General features: G+C 41.6%; 3 protein-coding genes and 1 long non-coding RNA gene across 4 annotated transcripts in view; 2 read left to right on the forward strand and 2 right to left on the reverse strand.

Moving 5' to 3' along the window:
- Nucleotides 1–2,984: 2,984 nt before the first annotated feature.
- LOC129780492 (uncharacterized) lies at nucleotides 2,985–4,594 on the reverse strand. Its single transcript, XM_055788816.1, has 4 exons — nucleotides 4,157–4,594; nucleotides 3,634–4,101; nucleotides 3,385–3,573; nucleotides 2,985–3,321 (listed from the first exon to the last, which is right to left on the reverse strand). Exons 1-4 carry the CDS (start codon nucleotides 4,492–4,494, stop codon nucleotides 3,045–3,047), a joined length of 1,272 nt encoding a protein of 423 aa, XP_055644791.1. The 5' UTR covers nucleotides 4,495–4,594; the 3' UTR covers nucleotides 2,985–3,044.
- Nucleotides 4,595–8,145: 3,551 nt separating this feature from the next.
- On the forward strand, nucleotides 8,146–9,001 carry LOC129780498 (uncharacterized). Its single transcript, XR_008743943.1, has 3 exons — nucleotides 8,146–8,307; nucleotides 8,366–8,478; nucleotides 8,552–9,001. It is a non-coding gene; the product is annotated as an uncharacterized LOC129780498 (long non-coding RNA).
- Nucleotides 9,002–11,133: 2,132 nt separating this feature from the next.
- LOC129773051 (uncharacterized) lies at nucleotides 11,134–12,729 on the reverse strand. The gene has a single exon (XM_055776602.1). The coding sequence runs from the start codon at nucleotides 12,727–12,729 to the stop codon at nucleotides 11,134–11,136; it is 1,596 nt and encodes a 531-aa protein (XP_055632577.1).
- A 780-nt stretch (nucleotides 12,730–13,509) lies between these two features.
- LOC129773052 (zinc finger protein Xfin-like) overlaps nucleotides 13,510–21,621 on the forward strand; it is a 173,188-nt gene continuing 165,076 nt past the window's right edge. Inside the window, exons 1-5 of the mRNA XM_055776603.1 lie at nucleotides 13,510–13,798; nucleotides 13,852–14,077; nucleotides 14,139–15,318; nucleotides 19,245–20,566; nucleotides 20,636–21,098. Of these exons, the coding sequence (XP_055632578.1) occupies nucleotides 13,925–14,077; nucleotides 14,139–15,318; nucleotides 19,245–20,566; nucleotides 20,636–21,098 (3,118 nt within the window). The 5' untranslated portion in view covers nucleotides 13,510–13,798; nucleotides 13,852–13,924. The remainder of the gene's footprint in view (nucleotides 13,799–13,851; nucleotides 14,078–14,138; nucleotides 15,319–19,244; nucleotides 20,567–20,635; nucleotides 21,099–21,621) is intronic.

Consider the following 21,621-nt stretch of genomic DNA (forward strand, 5'->3'; position numbering starts at 1 on the left):
GAACGGTTCAGTCACAAACCGTTCATCTAAGTGAATCAGTTTTTTTGAACAGTTCTTTCGCTCTTTCGTTCAGCGGTATTCAGAACAACATAAAATATTAGCTGGAACCCAACATCTATAGACAGCTATTCATATATATCGTTGGATTGGATAGTGTACGTATGGGATTTATATTTTTGAAATTTAGTGGGGAAAGATAGGGTGCTTCTTCTTTAAAAGTCGCAAACTGTATGTGAAAATATGTTTATCGAACGACAAAAGTATAAGTAATAATTTAATGCGAACAAAATATGTGCAATTTTTCATATTTTCTGTATGGACAACACACAGATTCCATGTAAGATCATATTTCATTCAGAGGAAAAATTCAGCAACTATTTCTACTAACAAAAGATGCACACAGATTCCATGTAAGATCATATTTTATTCAGAGGAAAAATTCAGCAACTATTTCTACTAACAATCAATTAATAAACAATCACGATAACACGTACACGCAATAGGCCAAACAATAGATTGAAAGCAACGAAAAAACTTTCTTCTCAACTTGCCCTCACTATGAGATTTTATGTTTACCTAATTCTTGAATCGCCCCAGCTTCCCCTAGATTTTTTTCTGATAATCAGGAAGTTTCGCGGAATTGAAGAAAATACATTGAATTGAAAATATACAGCTTCGCCTTTAAAAGTACGAAAATCTAATTTAATTTTTAACCCAAAACTGAGTATACATCAACAAAATAAACCTTGGGTTACATGCATTTTGCTCGTAAATAACAATATCGTTTTATTTTTCTTACAAGCATTCTCGTTCTATTTATCCATTCCGTCCAGCGCAAATCAGTTCAGCTGCACTCTTTCGTTCGCAAACAATTTGCCCGCAAACACTTCGTTCTCGAACAGTTCGTTCTCAAACAGTTCACTCCCAATCAGTTCTTTCTCATACAGTTCACTCGCAAACAGTTCGTTCACAAACAGTTCACTCTCAATCAGTTCACTCTCAAACAGTTCACTCACAAATCGTTCTTTCGGAATCAGTTCGTGGGGAGAACTACCGTTCTTTGAAAAAGAACGACCGTTCGTTCACTCTTTTCGGCGAACTAGTTCTTTCGTACCGTTCGTGAACGGTTTGCCCATCTCTACTACACATACTATAAGCCGGGTTCAGACGGTGCGAGTAAGCATACGAGTCGGTCTAGTCAGTTACTGCAGTGCAGCTACTCACACCGTGTGAACACATCATGCCAGTTATTGTCATGTGTGATCCGGCGTGCGAGCTACTTCAAAGTTTTTTGAATTTACTCGCACTTGCATGCTTCACAACGTCAAAAACAGAATTTAGCGTTCGAATCAGTGATGCCAAATGTAATGAAATGTCTCTATTTTTAAGATATTTGAAAATATGTGAAGATATTTATAGACTTCAAAATTATTGGAAAAACAAATAAAACCCTCATAGTTTCTAAACGAAATAATTGTTATTTCGTTTTGCACGCTGGCGGGGCACGCTTTCTTTTTGAGATAGTTTTCTTGAGAATCTCTAATATAGAATCATTATCAGATCACAACTTACAAAAAAAAGTATTGTTCTAAGAAACAGAATACATATTCGATTTAAAAAAGTACATTTTCATTCATTATTAAAATTTTTGAAGCGTATTTATTGCACCTGCAAATCGACTATCATTTTCATTTCACAAAATAAATAAAATTAAAAAAAAATCTTTTAGACTACCATTTATAACATCACATCCTTTCGGAATTATCTGAGCTATGGATGTTTTCGAGATTCTAAAAAATATCGACAACAATCCCAACGATATTCCAAAACAAAGGCACATCAATGTCATTTCTAATTTAACTCTTGCAGGTACAGCATCCCTCATGACTGTATCTTGGCGTTGTATTCGTGGAGCAATTAAATCCAACAGTTTTTTCACTTATTCAGGTGTTATTATCAACACTGCTCTGTAATCTCGGGGATCCTCATCGTAGAGTTCCTTCAATATTGTATTTGTTGCTCCTTTTCTTTGCATCTAATTCCTGGCCCGAATCCTTTTCTCTTTCTGCTTTTTCGGATAGTACCTTCAGTTCAAAGAAATTCAGCACAAAGTATGTATTTTTAAACACGATCAGCGTTTGTTTTGCTATAAAATTGTGTGATGATACATTCAACTGAAAACCTAAGATGAAAACTGCCAATAAAGAAGTCGATTTTGGACCAATCATTTGACAAATTCGGACCTGATTGCTGTTTCTGACTATTTGATGGACATTTGAAAAGTCGCCTGGCATCCCTGGTAAACCCGTGCCGTAGTATCTAGTTTCTCGCCAGCAGCTCACACTGTGTGAACGGACAAGGCGAGTCAACCAATTGTCAAGCGAGTCCACCGGGTCAGTAGCTGCTCATTGTCAAGTCAGCTACTAGCAACGTATAAATGGGCCTATAGGTTATAGGTTCTGTCACCGTTCCGTCAACTATTCAATAAATATTTTAACATTTAAATAAATATTTTTTAAAAGTATAATCAGATCTGTTTTCAAAAATGAATGAAATTTGTTATGCATTTTCAGGAATGTTCAAACTTTCAGCCTATTTAAGTACTTTATATTTATCCACATAAAATGGTTATGTCGAATATTGTTCCATATTATCGAACTTCTTCACTAAAATAGGTATTCTGAATGAAACTCACATAAACGGTGAGCTATCAAACTTCCATTGGTAGTGGAGAATCATTGTTTTTAACTTCTAAGCTACGTCATATTTGAGAGTAAACTAAACTCTGTGTCTAGATCCAGGCCTACTTACCCGGCCCGGGTGCTTAAGGTGCGTATGACTTATACACATCATAGAAGAACATGTCGTGTTTTTGTTGTACTCTTTCATATTATTCCGAGTCCTTCCTGACTACAGGAGTTTTATTGCTGGTTCCAAAACTTTTAGAATCAAATCCCACCGGAAGTATTTCTAAGCCGAGATCGTAGTTTTCATATATAACAGTTTATTATATCACGTCTGATAAAGTTTCCATAGCAGTCTATTCAATACAAATATTCTTCATCCTCATATTCAGGATCGGGATTGCGATCGTCAGAAATTTGCCCCTGCAACTCACGCAAATCTATATGGACTGGCCAAATAGTTACTTTGATTTCCAGGTAATCGTCTTCAAAATGGGTGAATCCAAATTCGTCCAGCTGGTTCCAACGTATTTGCATGTTGATTATGGCTGTCATATTTCTTCTAAACAGATGTTGTTTTGTCAGTTTCTTGGTACACTCTGCTTCTTCATGGTCTAGTTCCAAACAAATATCATATCTAAACGAAGAAAATATGAGTTGAATCACCATCTTAAATTAAATCATCTAAACTAAAAATTACAATCCTGTGTATCCTTCGTCAGTAAGATGTAGTTTGAATTTGAGAATTTTTCCCGGGTCCGACGTGTCTAGTCCAAATTTCCAAACATTTCCCAAATTATCGGTGTGTGTTCGATGATGGGATGATTCTTCACTATGTTTGTTAAACTCTGAGAAATCGTTAAGAAAGTATTCGAAATTTTGTGGATGCCTACGGTAAATATTAGTTTAGTAAGGACATATTTTGTATCTCACTGTTCGTTGTGCTTACCCTTTATAGCGTTCATCTTGAAGTTTAAGTTTATCCAGAAGGCTTTTTTGAAGTTTTGCTTTCACTTCGTAGGAGGTCGGTCTAACGAAGAATCGAAACTTTAAATCAATTGGACTGCCACTCTGAATATTTCTGCTATCGATGAATCTATTTGTACCGTTGGAAACTCCCTTTTTGCAATCCGTTTCCGAAAAAACTATTCGTTTTGGGCATCCATTTAGCATTTCGATTATAAATTCATACTTTCCCTCAAGTCCTTTGACGAGCTGAATATGTGTACCTATCCAGTGATTCTGGGTTTGGTGCGATCCTCGTGGATTCACTTCCAATCTCCACGTCGACCCAAGATCATCGGTAACCTTCTGGGAATATATCCTGAAAGGACGTATCCCAGGTGCAAAATTTTTCAGAATGAAATGACCAACTGTATATTTTGGCTTCGGAATCGTGTCTTCTTCGAGGTTGTAGCTATAATAAAGAGTATTTGAAATGAGTCCCAACTAAAACAGCTAATCCTTCTTACTCAGAGGTATCTGTTGTGTTGTTAGTCTCGTGGCTAATCCGTTCCAATACGGGTCCCAGTTTCCCGATTTTATCGAAGCTAGTCAACCGTATGAGCATATTGTGTCTCAACTCTTTTCTGCAGTGAGGGCAATTCGATCTATACACATCATCTTCTTCGCTATCGGAGGTCCGGTCTGACGTTAGTAACCATTGCATGATGCATTGACTGCAAAACAACACCGAACAATAGGGACATATTTTCGTGGATGTCGGGAGCTTCAAACATATAACACATTGTAACTGTTGGCTAAAGGCTTTTATTGCCTTTTCGCACTTGTCTTCATGTGCAATCGACATAATCTTTCCGTCTGTGTGGTGACTACGAGATTACTGAAGGAAAACAAAATAACGTCTCGGAAAATAACAATTTCTGGATTTCGTGATGAGCAAGGCACATAAAATACAAAAGGTTGCTCAGCTTATTGACGCCGTTTTGAGACTAGTGATGTCCGATAATCGTTTGACTATTCGATTAACGGCAGCAAAAACGATTTTTGATCCAACAATGGCGAAGCTACTAATAATCAAAACGAACGAATAATTTATGTCGATGATTCTATTCATAAGATCAGACTCAACCCTGGTATGGTTATTTCATCTTTTAATGTAGGGCTGCGTTTAACAGGAGATAAAAACTGAAAAATTAGGGTACTTACGTATTAGTGTCACCGGATCCGAAATTCAATAGATAGTTATTTTATTGTTCGCACGGGCACTCAGATCTTTTGATTTGTTGTTGTCTTGTTAGTTACAGTGTTTTATTACAGGGTCTTTCAGATTAAACGCACACGCAACAAATTTTAATAACTTCTACGAAAGTGAATCGATTTTTATTAAAAAAAAACAAAAATATGGATCATTTTAGGACATTTCGATGTGACCGCCCCTTTTGTCGATAACACGTTTTAAACGGTGAACAAAATTCTTCATTCACAACTCTAACATTACGACTTCGATGCTGTTGAAAATCCGAGTTATTTCTTCTTTATGTTCCTCCAAATTTTATGGCATATTAACATAGCAACGGTTCTTCACGTACCCCCAGAGGAAGTAATCGAGCGGCCTTAAATCCGGACTATACGGCGGCCAATTCCATCCACAGTTAAACATAGCATGGAAGCGATTGGAGATGATGCGATCTCTGAAAACTCTACGCAGAAACAACAACGTTTCATCGGCGGTATGAGGCTTCGCTCCGTCCTGTTGAAAGATGAAACGTTTAAAATTGGGCATGACCATCAAGACTTCATCTTCCAATATTTCCCGAAAGGTAGTGCCAGTGACGTTGCTATCCATAAACACCGGGCCGATGATTCCGCGCGAGCTGATTGCAGCCCAAACCGTAACTTGTTGAGCGCGGCTCGTCACGTTTGCCAGCCTTGTTATCGAAAACACTACCTGTTTTCTTGAACTTCTTCACAAGACGTAAGATCACACTTTTTTGGGCCATATACGACGAGAAATGTTGAAAATTTTACCATAAGAGAACAAAGTTTCATTAAGGCTTTGGTTGCTCGAGGTGGCGATTTCACTAAAAATACCCGTTCTTGTAAATTGTATATCTTGACACTAAAAACTATTTGATCAGACTGAACGAGTGAATATTATCGTCCCGAAGTGGGGAATGCAGTGTTACCATCGAGGGGGCGAAAAAAAATTGCGAGGAGCTTATCGATGTTTTTGCGTGAGCTTTTAATCTGAAAGACTCTGTATTTTTTAGTGCTACGAAAATGCGTATTTGGGATTTGCGGTATTTACGTATGAACGCTACCGGAGCGCAATTTTCATTATGAATTTATTTTTTCGTAATAAAATATATTCTAGGGTCAATGTAATGGTGTCGAAGTCTCCATTGAACGAGGATAAGTAACCAAGGTGGCCCTAAGCCGAGTCGACTGCCGACCCGCCGTCAGAAGCCGCGGTCTCTCGCAAGCAAACCTGTGTTTCACCGATTGCCCGGTTAGTTTAAAACATAGGAGACGATCTTTCAGTTTATATGTTTGCCTGGCCCATTACATTTGCCCAGTTAATTAAAAAAAATAATATGAGTGACGCTCCGGTGGCGTTCATATGTAAATATCACAAATACCAAATACGCATTTTCGTAGCACTAAAAAATAACAGAACAGTGCAAACAACAAGGCAACAAAAATACAAAAGATAACTGAGTGCTTGTGCGGAAAATAAAATTGCTATCAATTGAATTTCGGCTCCGGTTATTAGCGTCACGTAAGTACCAAACGATGTTCCCACCATCAAATAATCGGCAACCAGCACTGACGTATTCGATGGCATCTCTTTTGTATCATATGTACGAGTTTTAACCGTTTTCACTGCTCTAAAATTATATATCATTTTATATTTATATTTTTACTAGTTGACCCGTCAAACTTCGTCCCGCTCAAAATTTGGTTTTTGTTATCAATACCTTCAAACATTCACGTTTTCTTACTATGAGCAAGTTCATGGGTCCAATCGCAAAACTGTTCATTGATTGATCTTCTAATCGACCCCGTTGAATTTACCTTACACTATAAAATTCCTAGTATTTCTAACAAAACTCATCATTATAATACTGTAGAGTCTTACCAGTGATTAACTTCATTACTCAAAATAAGTCGAACCACTATTCTAGTTACACCCACGTTTATTTTGCCCAACCGTTCACTTCCAGTACAATCAATATAATCCCCACCATCAACCCTCCGATCTCGCACACCAACCCAATCTCTCCCAGTACACTCTAATCTTAAACCTGACATCTTTTCAGTACTCTACAAATACCAGATTATTTTCAGACACAATTCTCGTTCAAGATTTTTCAACCACTTGCAAATAACATGTTTCTCCATTACATGGAATAAATGTTTTATACAGAAAATATGATAGAATAAAGGCAGCCCTAAATCGGACAATTCCTTCCTCGATTTCTGCTCTTATCAACACATCCGGCGATCCTTTTTTTGGTATAGATAGAAGAAGATATAGAAATGCGTTTCATCACATTTATATCCATTTCCACTTTCAATTTCAATTTCGCTAGCGCAAACATCAAATGGACTAAAAGCACTTGTCACTATGTAATTGTAGAACATATGGGAATTTAATTTTCTCTTTTTCCTTCAGAGTTTTCCGAAAATTTCAATTGCCATGTTTGGAGGTGTTATACCATATAAACATTTCTCATACCCAAAAACCCTCAAATCCCAAATTGTGCTTGATTAGTTCTCGAGTAATGCAGAAGTTTGTGTTTCGTTTGTATGGCAGCCCCCCTTAGGCCGATTACACATTATCCGGTTTCCGCCGGACCGGTTTGAAACCCAAATGGCAAATTTTGACCGGACCAACCTCTTTACGGCGCCGTGATGCAGCCGTCTACTGCGACTACAATGTCCGGTGACCGGACAAGCATTATAAGCGATGACAGTAGTATTGTGTCGACGTCTGGTGGAAACATCGGTTTGGGAAGGCAAATCATTCTCTATAAGATTATCACACCTCAAGACAGTTTTAAGTTGTTTAAATTTTTAATGAAAATTTTTACTTCATGTTATTTGATTGCTTAAAACCCGTGGTACTGATTTTTCCTTAACCATTTTTATATAATTTTCTTGATATTTTCACTAAAACTCATCATTGTAATATACAATCATTATCAAACACAAATATTGTTCAGGAGGTTTCCCCACATGCAAAAGAACGTATTACTCTCTTACATAAAGAACACTTTATAAGAAGAATTTAATTTTCATTCATAATTTTTATTTTAAGATATGTGTTTAATGCACCTGAAAACCCATTATCACTATCATTTCCCAAAAGCAGAGCACGAAGCTCGATACCAAACAAGCGAATTGACAGTTTTTTGTCATGTCTGTTAGTATTAGTACAATTCAGGCAATTTTCCGCCCTATGTATTAAATGTGTGTGTGTGCTATTGACGTTTGTTTGTTGATTTTGAAATCAATCAGAATTTGCAAGTGATATGGATACCGAAATTTTTATTTCGCTTCTTTATTCAGCTGCTGTGGAACAAGTTCGATGATAAAAGTTTCTGCAAAGGCGCACGAGGACATTATGAAGCATATTGCCGTAGACTGTGTGTGAACGGTGGGTGGTGTTTTTCAACAAATTGAGTTTTTAACTTCTGTTTTTGTTTTGTTCATAGATAAGTTCCTTTATTAGAAATCGTTACTAAATGAGTTCGATGATGACAAACAAATTTCCAAATGGTTCACCAAGGGATAAATTTTGAGCGACTTTATTGAGCTGAATGTGAAGGTCAGTTTTTGATAATTTGAACGCAATAAAAATAGTTCTCCCTCCTAATATTCTTATTCGATATTCCACACAGTTCAACCTGACCCGAAACGCGATCGACGAAGAGGTGTTCGCGACCAAACTGTTCGATCTGTACTCGGTGGTCAAGATGTTCCGCTGCCCAACGCCGATGCTTCGGAATCAACCAGCTGTTGGCATATCTGATTCGGTCATTCTTCACCCAGGATCCGTGTATTGACAGATGTGCCCTAGAGAAGCCGTTTCTGCCCAAGAGGTACGTGCTCGAGGAATTGCGGCATATGCTGAGAGCGTTTCTGGACGAGAATCTGCGGAAGCAGCAGTGAGATAGTGTTTGAAGGAAAATTATGTTATTTTGATTGTGAAGATTATTATTGCAATGGTGGAATAAGAAGACTCTAGAATGGATAGATGGGCACACATTCTCTCGTAGGAAAATTCTAAGATAATCACACACATATCACATATAATTAAGTAGTGCACCTAGGTTATTACGGAATGTTATTATTATTGGTTCATCAAATTCTTTACTTTCATATAACCGTGTTTTTGCGACTATTGAAAAAAATGTGTGGCTACAGAGCATGTGAAATTATTGAAATTGATGGAAGTTTATTTGAAATACGTCTGTACAACTTGAGAGCTAGTTTGGGAATGCCATGAAAATTTTCTCCACGAGCGCTTGACAGCTTCTCAAGGCCTACTTCGCAAGGCCTACTTCTTCACCCCCTCTCGATTGTGGAGTCCTATAATCCGCCGGAGATCCTCGAATCTTCCAACGTCCAACATATTGGTAAAAATGTCCGCCAACTGATGTTCAGTCCGAACATGTTCTACTCGTATACGTCCTGCTGCAATGTGATGGAAACATTCGTCGTCCGTCCCTTGACGTCCACCTTGAAATGCTTGCTGTTCCGACTCAGCACCTTGAACGGACCATCGTACGGGTGGAAAAAAAAACGAACGCACAGAACCGTTGCGAATGAACACGTGTTTGCAGGTCTGCAGATCTTGATGCACGAATACAGGTCGATTCCCATGCCATGCCGTGTCCTTGGGACGCAAATCACGCATAGCTTCTCGTAGCTTTACGACGAAATCTGCTTCGGTCCGACTTGAGGCGTTGTCGATGAAGAACTCGGATGGTATGCGGAGGCTGGTTCCGTACACCATCTCAGCTGGCGATGCTCCGATGTCTTCTTTATGGGTTGTTCGCAAACCAAGCAAGATCACCGGCAAGTGTTCAGTCCATCGGTTCGGATCGTGGCAAAGAATGACCGCTTTTAACGTTCTATGCCATCGTTCGATGATGCCATTCGATTGGGGGTGATACGCCGATGTCCGCAGATGGCTGATTCCGAGCAGGCGAACCAACTCAGAAAATAAGGACGATTCAAACTGGCGACCTTGGTCTGTCGTGATGTGCTGCGGCACACCGAAGCGAGCGATCCATCCAGTGACAAGAGCTTGAGCGATCGTCGGTGCAGTCATGTCAGGAACTGGAAGTGGTTCTGGCCATCACGAATACCTATCGATGATGGTGAGACAGTACCGATGAGCATTGCTTGGTGGAAACGGGCCAACAATGTCGATGTTGATGTGCGAGAATCGACAATCCGGCGCCGAGTAGCGAGTAACGGGTGACTGTGTGTGGCGCGTCACCTTTGACCGTTGACACTGCATGCAGCTCCTGGCGAAAGCGATGCCGGGCCAGACGAATCGCTGCGTCATCAGACTAGCCGTAGCACGTGTGCCAGGATGGAAAAGGTTGTGTGTCGCTTGCAGAGCAGTGTCACGAAAGCTTTTCGTAACGAACGGTCGAATACGATCGGCAGAGCAATCGCAAAACAATTGTTTTGAATTGCCTGGAACGGTAAAAAGTTTAGGCAACAAAGATGTTTTCGATTTACCTTCCAGCATATCCCGGATCTCCTCGTCGGTTTGCTGGTCGTCAGCGAGGGCGTTGAAGTCAATCGAGGGGTAGGCTTGGATTGCGCCGATGCGTGAAAAAAGATCCGCCACGATGTTCTCCTTGCCGACGACGTGGCAAGGTAGTTTCATCGGTCCAAACTAACGACGTCCGATCGTTTCGTTTATTGCCAGGGGTCATCGATAACAGCGGAATTTGGGCTTCCATCGCGTTCGGAATGAACCTCCGGTAGAAGTTGATCAACGCCAAGAAGCTCTTTAACTCCTTCACGGTCATGGGTGGCTTGAAGTTTTGGACGATCTGAACTCGTTCGGGCAATGGCCGAATCCCCTCAGCGGAGACGGAATGTCCAAGGAAGGTGATTTCAGACCGGCCGAACTCGCACTTCGCCACGATTATGGCCAGGTTGTGTTGCTTGAGCCGTTCAAACAGCTGTCGCAAATGGTTCTTGTGTTCTTCGGGCGACGATGAGGCGATGAACAAATCGTCGATATAGGGAAAAATAAAGTCCAGCCCCCGAACAACCTCGTGGATGAGCCGTTGGAATGTCTGGGCAGCGTTCCGCAATCCGAATGTCATGTAGGAGAATTCGGCGTCGTGATTGCCGTCTTCGGTATGTCGTCCGGGTGGATCGGGACCTGGTGGAACGCCTTCTGCAGATCAACTTTAGTAAAAATAGTTTTACCTTGCAGAATCGTCCTGAAGTTTTACCTTGCAGAAAAGTCCTGAAGGTACGGAAGCGGGTATCGATCGGGCACGGTCTGAGCGTTGAGGGCACGATAATCCCCGCACGGGCGCGAAGAACCATTAGCTTTCTTCACCATATGCAGCGGACTGACCCAGTTGCTGCTGGACAGTTTGCAGATCCCGAGCTTCATGAGATGTTCGAACTCGGCACGGGCGGCTTCGAGCTTGTCCGGTGGCAGACGTCGTGGCCTGGCGTAGACGGTCTGTCCGGTGGTCTCGATGCGATGAACTATTGATGATTGGCTTTCCGTGCCTGATGGAGCGCGTCGTGTGATGCTTTGGTAGTCGGCCAACATTTCAGCGTACGGTGATACTGAACTGAATGTTTTAATGGAGTACTCACTCGTTTGCGCAAGCACTTCGGCCGATTCGAGAGTTGTGGTGTTGTCGATCAGGCGGTTGCGTTTGAGATCGATCAACAAATCGAAATTGCAAATGAAATCTGCACCGATAATTCCAGATGTGACGTCAGCGATCAGGAATGTCCACAAGAACTCACGACGAAGTCCAAGAATCACCTTCAGAAGAGCTTCACCGTAGACCTTGATTGCTGTCCCGTTGGCGGCGAACAACTTCATCGTGGTTGGTTTCATACGGCTTGAACTAGTACCTCTTGGAATGACCGACACATCGGCCCCGGTGTCGATCAGAAACTGCATGCTGGTGGTCGTGTCCGTGATTTTCAGGCGAAAAATATTGTTCGTGTCGTCAGAAAGTTCGCCTACCTCCAACGACGAATCCAACATCTGGCGCCACTGTTTGCTCGCTGTGCCAGACGACGATGGCTGGCCGAATGAGCACGGTTTCCGACACTGCCGCGCGTCATGTCCAAAAATACGATGGTACCAGCACTGTTCATCCGACGGCGTTTTATCACGGGAAACGAATGTTGACTTTTCACGATCACGTGAGCGTGAACGCGATCGCCCTCGATAACCGCCCGCACCACGTGCAGAAAATATTTTTTCGAGTTTGCTCGATAGCTGTGCAATTTCACGATGAAGGGCTTCGATGGTGCCTTGCGTTGGTTTATCCGCCACGTGTGTTGATGACGATGGTGTCTGATGCGCCTCCATGTCGATGGCGTGGATGTTACGAAGACCTATCGATTCGACGATGGCATCCGCGATAGTCGTCTTCTCAGCGGCGCCACCCTTTGATGTGATCACAGCAGCTTGAGCGTGGGGTGGCAGTCTAGTAGCCCACAAATCCATCAGCACCGTCTCGCCGAGAGATTTTCCAGCAACACGCTTAATCTCGTTGAACAGCTGGCTGGGTTTCATGTCTCCGAGCAGCATATCCGACAGAACCCGCTGCAAACGTCTAGGCTGGCTGTCGGCGAAATGTTCCGTGAGCTTCTTCTTAATGTACGGGTACTTTTCGGTGGTCGGCACATTGTCGATTATCGAACGCAGCTCCGTTAATTTGTTCGGAGGGAATTGTGCCATAACAATATTATATTTGCGCGTATCGTACTGAGTCTGCGCGCCGAAACCAGAAGCAGAGTACCAGAATTCCAACGAGAGGAAGTACGACTCGATATTCGAATCAGTCATACTCGGCGGTTAGAGGAATGTCCTGATTGATTCTAACTTCACAGGGGGTTCTGGCTCGGGCTCAGTCATGATGCTGCGACGGAATCACTTTATCGACTGATAACTAATTCGAGCGCGATAGCAGAATTCGAAAACTGCTTCTTTTAACTACGAACGTCGGGGTCACCACTTTGGTACAAGGGCCATAAAAGACTGTGTTCAATTCAAGTGTATACAAAAAACTATTTATTCAAAGTCCATCTACGCGCTATATATACAGAGTACGATCAATGTTATTCGACCGGTCAAATCAGGGAAAACAATCCCGTTTAGAAATTGGGTGCAAAAGGCACAACAAAGGATTATTTGTTTTAATTATTGGCACCGTCGAGTGCGTGAGATGATGATGACTCGTTCGCACGGTCGATGATTATTTGTTGCACAGGTGATGCGACAATGATGATGCTACATATTATATACCATTATATAGCCGTGCGAGAAGCACAGTGCGATAATCCAAACAACCTGATTTAGAATTCAATCGGAGCATTTTTTGAACAATCATAACCAATCATTTTAAACATTTATCGCAACCCCTCGTGTTTGGTCCAATGGTCCAAAATACGTAGAAATCAAATCAACATGCTTTGAAATATATTCAGAAGTTCTTCACAGTAATAACATTCATTACATCTGGCATCATTGATGTTAGGTAGAGCGAAATGTCACAATTGTATCAGTATTTGCTGAAGTGACAGCACCGAAAAGTGTTTACCAAGGTGCCTAGAAGTATATCCTAAGGTGAGACCGTTTCGTCAATAAGTTGGTTAGGGGAGCGGTACATGAAAGCAGAAGGAGAATTATTTGCTTGAAGCGTGAAAGAGACGGACTGATCAGGAGCGAGCTTCGGCACTAGCGTATTGTGTTTTGTTTACAAACAAAACACAGTAGACTTCCAATATGGCTGAAGAGTGCCTTCAGTAAGTTGGCCCACCTTAGGATATACTTCTAGACGCATTAAAGTGTGTTTACAAATATAAAGCTTGATCGCTTGTTTGTACTATTTGTGGCTGCTCGAAATAGTAATACGGTTAGTTCCTTGCCACTGTGTTTGAGTAAATAACGATTTATTTATTTTTTCAGTACATAAAAGACAACCAGCTTTGATCTGCTGATATGGTTTAGTGGTTTAGCTGACAAGGTTCTGCTTTACAAAATGCACCAAGCATTTGTTTCGACGCAACACTTACGGAGGCCGAAAGTGTGCCGCATTTGTCGGGCTCCGGATGATGACGATCTTATTTCAGTGCTGTTGGTGCAAGAGTGTGTAACCATTGCGCAAATGATTCAAGAGCTAACCGGGGTCAAAGTAAAATCCTGTCAATTACTGTAGGCTCTGGAGATATTTTAAATTTTCGGTTTATTTCCAGGTGATGGCTGACAAATGTCTCCCACAGAACATTTGTCTGGCCTGTTTGGAGAGGTTGCGGAGTGCTTTCCAACTACGACAGCAATGTATCGATTCTGATCAGATATTCCAGAGAGAGCTTTATTCGCAGTGTATGAAGGAGGAATCCCAAGCTGTGGTGAAATTGGAAATTGAAACATTGAGCTCCGAAGAGCAGGATGCCGATTTACGTGATGATGAAGAGGATAGTGGGACTTCGAGCGCTGAGTCAAATAATGTAGGAAAGCATAATTCAGATAAACTAGAAGAGCAAGATGATGACACTCGTACGATATCAGCGAAGGAATTAATTGCAATTTTGGCACCGGAGGAGAAGGATTCAGTACAACTTAGGCAGTACGAAGAAACAGATTGTGAAATTGTGTACCAGAGTAAGCACTATGAGCGGATAAAATTCGTCGTGGCGCAATGCTGTGGTTGTCCGCAGAGCTTCAGGGACAAAAAAGAATTACTGGCTCACTCCCAAATGAGTCATAGACCTTATGGTCAAGGACATAACAGTCAAAATGATCTTCATCAATGTTCTGTATGTTATGGGCGTTTCAGAGACATTGAATTAAATGCTTCACATCGAGACCATATCGATTTTGAGCGTTATCGGTGCAGAGTGTGCGATCAGCTGTTGGGCAGCAAGGGCCAGATAGTGAATCATCTACAGGGAAAGCATTCGATTGAGCTCGAAAATGATGTTGACGGTGACTTCGATGTGGTAGATTCTGGTGAGCAAGGGACGATTAATTTGACTGATTTCCACAGCAGTCAGTATAAATTAACCAATGTTAATCAGGACTACGAGTTAGTAGAATTTACCGGAATCTGCTGCTGTGGGTGTTTGGAAATCTTCAACACCCGCGAGGAGTTTGAACTGCATTCGAGTGAGGTGCATTTGCCACAAAGGATCACCGAGGACGATATCAATCCGTTCGAGTGCAGCGTATGCTTTCAACGATTCACCAAGAAGGGATCGCTTGCGCTCCATAAGATTAGACCACATAGGCGACGCATAGTATGTCGTTTGTGCAGAAAAATTTTTAAGAATGAAAGCACTTATCAGAAACACATGATAAGCTGTCATAGTGTTGTTGTGGATGCGAGGAGAAATCTTAAACCAGATATGGAACTAATGGAGATTGAAACTGAGGGTAAGACGATTAATCATCTGGTTTGACTTATTGGGAGTACGAGTATGTTTTGAGGGTTTTTTTTTCGTAATTTTGACGTTTATTCAGAGATGGTGATATAATGTATGTTATTCAAGGTATTGCCCATTATTATTTACGAATTACCTTTGTTAACTTCCAGGCTGTAAGCGTCGGAAAAAACTCTCGCCTTTGTAGGAACTAATTTTTGGCTTTTTCATAAAAGATGAAGTGATCATGTCCATTAAAGTGCCTTAAAAGTTTTGAGCATAAATATATCGTGGCGCTAACATCGATTCAGATCACTACCTGGTGATGGTCAAACCTATACTGTCATTTGTCAATAACATAAGACATCAGTGCTCACCACGGTACCACCTACGACGATTGCAGGAGCCGAACGTTGCTGCAACATACTCGCAGCGTCTTCAATTTGCGTTACCGGGAGTAGACGAACTGAATGCTGCCCCCACGATGAAAGCTGGAACTTTTTGAAAGCAGCAATTAGCAGTACAGCAGGGACCGTCATCGGGTATGAACAACGAGGACAACGGAACAAATGGTTTGACGACGAGTGCCGAGCGCTTCTGAACAAGAAGAATGCAGTCATGCTGCAATGAGCGATTCGACAAAACGTGGAATGATACATACTGGAGCGAAGGCAGCAAACACATTTCTCTCGGAAAAAATACCGTCTGAGAAAGAAGGAGTGAGGAGATGAAACTGCTTTATCGTTCTCAAGAATCGTGGAAATTCTTCAAGAAATTAAACGCCTCGCACAAAGGCTTTCTGCCGCGGGCCGAAATGTGCAGGAACAAGGAAAGAGGTATTTTGGCGAGCGAACGCGAGGTGACCGAAAGATGAAAGCAGCGTAGTCCTGCCAGCACTACGATAATCACCTGAACGGCAGATAGGAGATCAAGACGGTGTTGATGAGGGCGATGGGTCATTAATCAGCTAAAGAACCACAAAGCAACTGGTAAGGGTGTCCTCGCAGCGGAGATCTTCAAGGTCCGGGAAAACTTGTTGAGTGTATACACCGGTTGATAGTCAGGACGTGGGACATAGAACTGCTATCGGAGTAGTGAAAGGACGCAGTAATCTGCTTCATCAAGAAAAAGGTAACAAGCTGGATTGTGGGAGCTACTGTGCATTCACGATCCTGAATGGTACGTACAAAATTCTGTCTCAGATCCTGTTTCGCCGCCTATCGCCAATAGTGAGTAGGTTTGTGGAAACTTATCAGGCCGGATTCATGCCCGGTTGCTCGACGACGGACCAGATTTTCACACTTCCGCAGATCTTTCAAAAGTGCCGCGAGTATCAGGTCCCTACGCACCTCATCTTCGTCGATTTCAAGGCCGCATATGATACAATCGATCGATGACAGCTATGGAGATTCATGGACGAACACGGCTTACCCTGAAGACCGACAAGACTGATTCAGGCAACAATGAACAATGTGCGGATCTCAGGAGATCTGTCGGAATCGTTTGAGACACACGTGGGACTTCGGCAAGACGATATACTCTCCTGTCAACTTTTCAACGTGGTGCTGGAAAGTGTTATGCGAAGAGTGGGCTTCAACATGCGGAGCACGATTTTCAACAAGTCTAGTTAGTTTATTTGCCTCGCTAATGACGTGGAAATAATCTGAAGAACACATGCGACGGTAGCCGACTTGTATATCCGACTGAAACACGAGTTAGGGCTGATTGGGCTTGGGATCAATGCGTCTAAGACTAAATACATGTCAGCAGGAGGGACTGATCGCAACAGAATTCCTCCTGATAGTAGTGTTGTAATCGACGGTATTGATAAAAACTGAAAACAACAGCTGTGGGATTCGAAGACGCATAGGCAATGGAAGGACGATAGTGATCGTTTTCTCCAAGAAGGCAGATCCTGGAATCCGATGACGTCGGGATCTGGTAAGTACGACAGCCTAAGGGCTGCCATGAAAAGTAGAAGAGCTGATCTGCATTTCTTTAAATTGTGTTCAATCAATTTATTTTCATTTATTAAAATATTTTATCAAAAACAGCAAAAGTGAGTTAATATATATACCATTCATCAAATTAGTCAAGAGACATTACAAAATACTAATGTTTCGTGTAATGATATTATGTTAATAGCTAGCATGTACTTGGTTCGCTCTGGCTGCAAAGAGAACGAAGTTTTGTTTGTCTAGCAACATAATTTTGTTTTTTTTCATATTTCCAAAGGTTCTGAATCAGAAATTGACGAAGATGTGTGCTTACAGGGAGTGTTATGTGTGTGATGTGTGTGGAAGGGAGTATTATGATTGACATCCTGTTTGTAACACGTGAGCGGTAAAATGATAGATTTGATCCGACACAGTCACAGCTCAGTTTGGGAGCTCAAACTTCAAATTGAAATATCTCAAAATAATGTTCTTGACGCTTGGTTTGTTTTGGCAGAACCCCGACGATTTAGAAGATCGATCTTTTCCTCTCCGATTTCCTATTTTTCGGATCGATTCTTCCTACCCCAAAAAAAATTGCGAGAATCGATCTTTTTTTTGCTATTTTTACGATTGTTTTGGTCGCAGAAAAAAAATGTAATATTGTTTTTCTGTAAACATTGATTCTCACCAAAAACCACTTGACAAATTTCATAAACATTGGATCCCTTTCAAGGTTGTCAAATTAGTGGTCGTAACTGTAGGAGAAGCAGTTTTTTAAGTTTAGTCATTGCAAAACAAGTGGTCACAACTTATATATACACCATCACATTCACTAGGCTGACAGTGCAAATTGTGACGTGATGGGATAATGACATCAGGAACTACTGAAGCGTTCTTTTCTAGAACCGGGGCTGCTACCAAGATCTCGACTAAATGCCAGGCGTATAATACGATTGGATTCAACGAAATTATTGTCAGCGGAGTTCTAGATGGATATGAGTTGTTGTAATAATAATTTTCAATTAATTTATTTAATCACATAATTCAAATAGAATCAAACTGAAATGCCTTCGATGTTTGAATAGAAATGTTTATTTCATGTTTGAAGAAAAGACAATACTTATATAGAGTAAGTAAATAAATTGAAAAAAAGCATTCGATTTTTCAAAGATCGATTCTTTGGTACCGATTTGATCAGTGAATCGATCCCTGCGCCGTTTAGAAAATCGATCCATCAAGATCGATCTTTTCCTAAAGATCGCCCAATCCCCTAGAATCAGGTAGTGTTGTGAAGCCGTGAGGGCAAAGTGAATGAATAAATGAAAATAATATCTGAACTGTAACAAGAACTGTGTCCTGAAGACTTTCCTGAACGCGGGGAACAAGGTACGCGCGATAAATACATTCGTGGTTTCCCTGTTGACCTCCAGTTTTGGAGCAGTCAAATGGGGTAAAACTGACCTGGGAAAACTTAAGAGGAAGATGGTGAAAGCATTGAGAGAGGACGGAATGCCTTTTGAGCACATGTACGTGCGTTGAAAAACCTGGGTTCATGTCGGCGCCAGTGGTTGTGTGGTTAGCGTAACAGCCATCACTATCCGATCGACCTGGGCTCAATCCCAGCTGGCGTCGTTGGGATTTTCCGAGGCGAAAAATTTCTGGTTGCGCCTTCCTTCGGAAGGGAAGTAGAAGTAGTTGGCCCGGCTCATGAGTTGTTGAGTCTGCTAGATAGGAACAGCTGGAGTCGCCTCCCTGATGTCGGTGATTGGCACGGAAATAGACCGACAAAAAATAAGCGAATATAAAAAAATGAGTTCATATTTCTTTGTTTTGCACCGTATTACAGATCAAAACTATTACGCACCAAAATGAATATATTTGAAGGTGGTTCAATGCAACGTTCGTCAATTCAATAACGTCAATTTTTGTAAATCCCCCAAAATTTATTTGTATCCCATACTTTATTACTCTATTATCGTATACAATTTACAATATTCGACAGTTGATCAGATGCAGCACTCGGAACAGGAAGGAAGTATATATGGTTCAGAAAGGAATAAATCCGAAAACTACGGGATGCAAGAAGTAGAATACATAGAAGATCTTCCGGAAGAAATAGAACGAGTTGTACAAGATGATAGTGACGAAGACTCAGAATTTGAGGAAGACGACATGAACGAATTCGGAAGTGTCCAGACAAAGGAGAAGAACAGCAACAAATATCTACCTACTAGGCAACGCAAGGAGATGGGTCGTGTTCCAGGTAATGTGCTTCGCGTTATAGAACAGTTGGACGGGTACAACATTGTGGAGATACTGAAGGAACGATGTTGTCGCTGTTTGAAGTTTTTCGACTCCATTGAAAAGCTTGATGAACATACGAAGCTGCACCAGGAAGAATCACTAGCCTTCGAAAGCTCGGACAAACCGATCAAGTACCAGTGCGATTACTGTCTGAAGCAGTTCGACATTGCGTTAGTTTACGTAGTGCATAAACGTATTCGGGAACAGAAACAGTTCTATCAATGCAGGTTGTGTGATTTTATTATCGATTCAGAATCAAGGCTTAAAAATCACATGCTCCACAATGACCAGCATGCGAAGTTTTTCAATCTAATTCGAGAGGATGTCAGCGATCGATATGATGTTGTGAAAGTACACGGAACTCGTTGCTGTGGTTGTGGCCGCTATTTTGACAGTGAGGAATCGTTGATCCGTCATTCCCAACAACATCATCCGAGAGATCCGAAAAAAGATTCACTTAAGCGTACGCATGTGTGCAAGATTTGCGATAAACGATGCTACAACAAATCGGAGGTAGAAGCGCACAGGAAAAAGAACGGCTCAACGGTGCGTTACTATTGTAAACTATGTCAATTCGGAACGCCTAACGAAGCGAGAATGCTTAAACATTTGTACAGCTCGATCCATAACCAAGCGTTGCCATCGATCGAAGTTAAAAACATTGAAGTGGGTTTTCGGAAGGCAGGAACTCTGCGGTATTGTTGCTTCGAAGGGTGTAACCTGCCGTTCCATGATTCCCAAAAAATGCAGGAACACATTGACGGATCACATCGGCAGGAGAGGGAGGAGAATATTGCCACTGTCGGTGGTGAGTATAGCGGAAATCGACTGCAGTGCGACTGCTGTTTTCTTGTTTTCCGAACGGTTGCACTGCTCAAACAACATCAGTTCAGCAATCGTGAGCCAAAGAGTTATGTGTGCTCTGTTTGTGGAGAGGCCAAACTTAACAAAACTGCACTCACAGCGCATGAGATGAGGCACACCGGTGAAAGACCATACGGTTGTTGTGTATGCGGAAAGGTAAAACCGATGATATCGAACTATCGCTGCACTTGTAGTTCTAATGAATGCTTTCATTCCAATTTACAGAGCTTTTCTTCACAAACAATACTCAACTCGCACATGAAGTGTCATGTGCCGAAACAGTATCAGTGCAACGAGTGCGGGGAAAAGTTTGCCCGTGGCGAAAATCTCAAGCGTCACATCCGCCACCGACATTCGGAAGCCACGTTCTGTTGTACCTATTGTCCCCGCAAATTGAAGACTCGCGAGGCCCAAGTTCTGCATGAACGATCTCACACAGGTGAGAAGCCGTTCTCGTGCCGAACAGAAGGATGCGAGAAGAGGTACGCAAGCATTACCGATCGAAGACGACATGAGATGGCCACCCACACGGGAGAACGTCCACACAGTTGCTCGTATTGTTCGGCGTCATTCGTGCGCAAGCGACAGTTGACAATCCATGAGCGGAAACATACCGGTGAAAGACCATTCGTTTGTGGCAGTTGCGGGAAAGCCTTCGTTGATGCACCTCTATTGAGGAGACACACCTGTTAAGTCTGCTATTCAATAACAAGAAACAAGATTTTTTTACCGGTTTTTATTCTTCGCAGTATGATGTTAAAAAAAATCTTGTGAATACCATTTTTAATAAACAAATTGAACCTACAGATATATAAACTTGACTCACGTTTAGTGTTCCTTAATTTTTCCTTCAACTTTAAAACATTTAAATTCTATTCAATCCACCGATGATTTGTCCGTTTTTATTAAATATTTTTTTTAGTTCGCCTTTGATTTGATGACACTGATCACACATGGCCTTTCAGCCAACAATTTTTAGACACAACGATTATAACGATTTCTCCTTCCTCTTTTGGTTTTACTGGTTGGAACTATTTAGTTCCAACAAGGAAAAACCGAGCTCAATCAAAACAACAAGTGTTTTTTTTTTCTTTATTATAGTGACTTTCAACACATTTCGGCTGGTTCGTCACTTTTACTTCCATTTTTGGAAGAATATCGGGAGTGAGAATTGAACTCGTGATCTCTGCGTGAGAGGTATGGATGTTACC

The sequence above is a fragment of the Toxorhynchites rutilus genome, chromosome 3 (assembly GCF_029784135.1).
Source record: "Toxorhynchites rutilus septentrionalis strain SRP chromosome 3, ASM2978413v1, whole genome shotgun sequence".
In the NCBI taxonomy this organism is placed as follows: domain Eukaryota; kingdom Metazoa; phylum Arthropoda; class Insecta; order Diptera; family Culicidae; genus Toxorhynchites; species Toxorhynchites rutilus.

Excerpts from the sequence above, each read along its gene's own strand:
- LOC129780492 (XM_055788816.1), bottom strand. The coding sequence starts at position 4,494 with ATGTCGATTGCACATGAAGACAAGTGCGAAAAGGCAATAAAAGCCTTT. Across the intron at positions 3,574-3,633 it reads CAAGATGAACGCTATAAAGG|GCATCCACAAAATTTCGAAT; the intron begins GTAAGCACAACG and ends TATTTACCGTAG. Across the intron at positions 3,322-3,384 it reads GACGAAGGATACACAGGATT|ATATGATATTTGTTTGGAAC; the intron begins GTAATTTTTAGT and ends TTCTTCGTTTAG.
- LOC129773051 (XM_055776602.1), bottom strand. The coding sequence starts at position 12,729 with ATGACTGATTCGAATATCGAGTCGTACTTCCTCTCGTTGGAATTCTGG.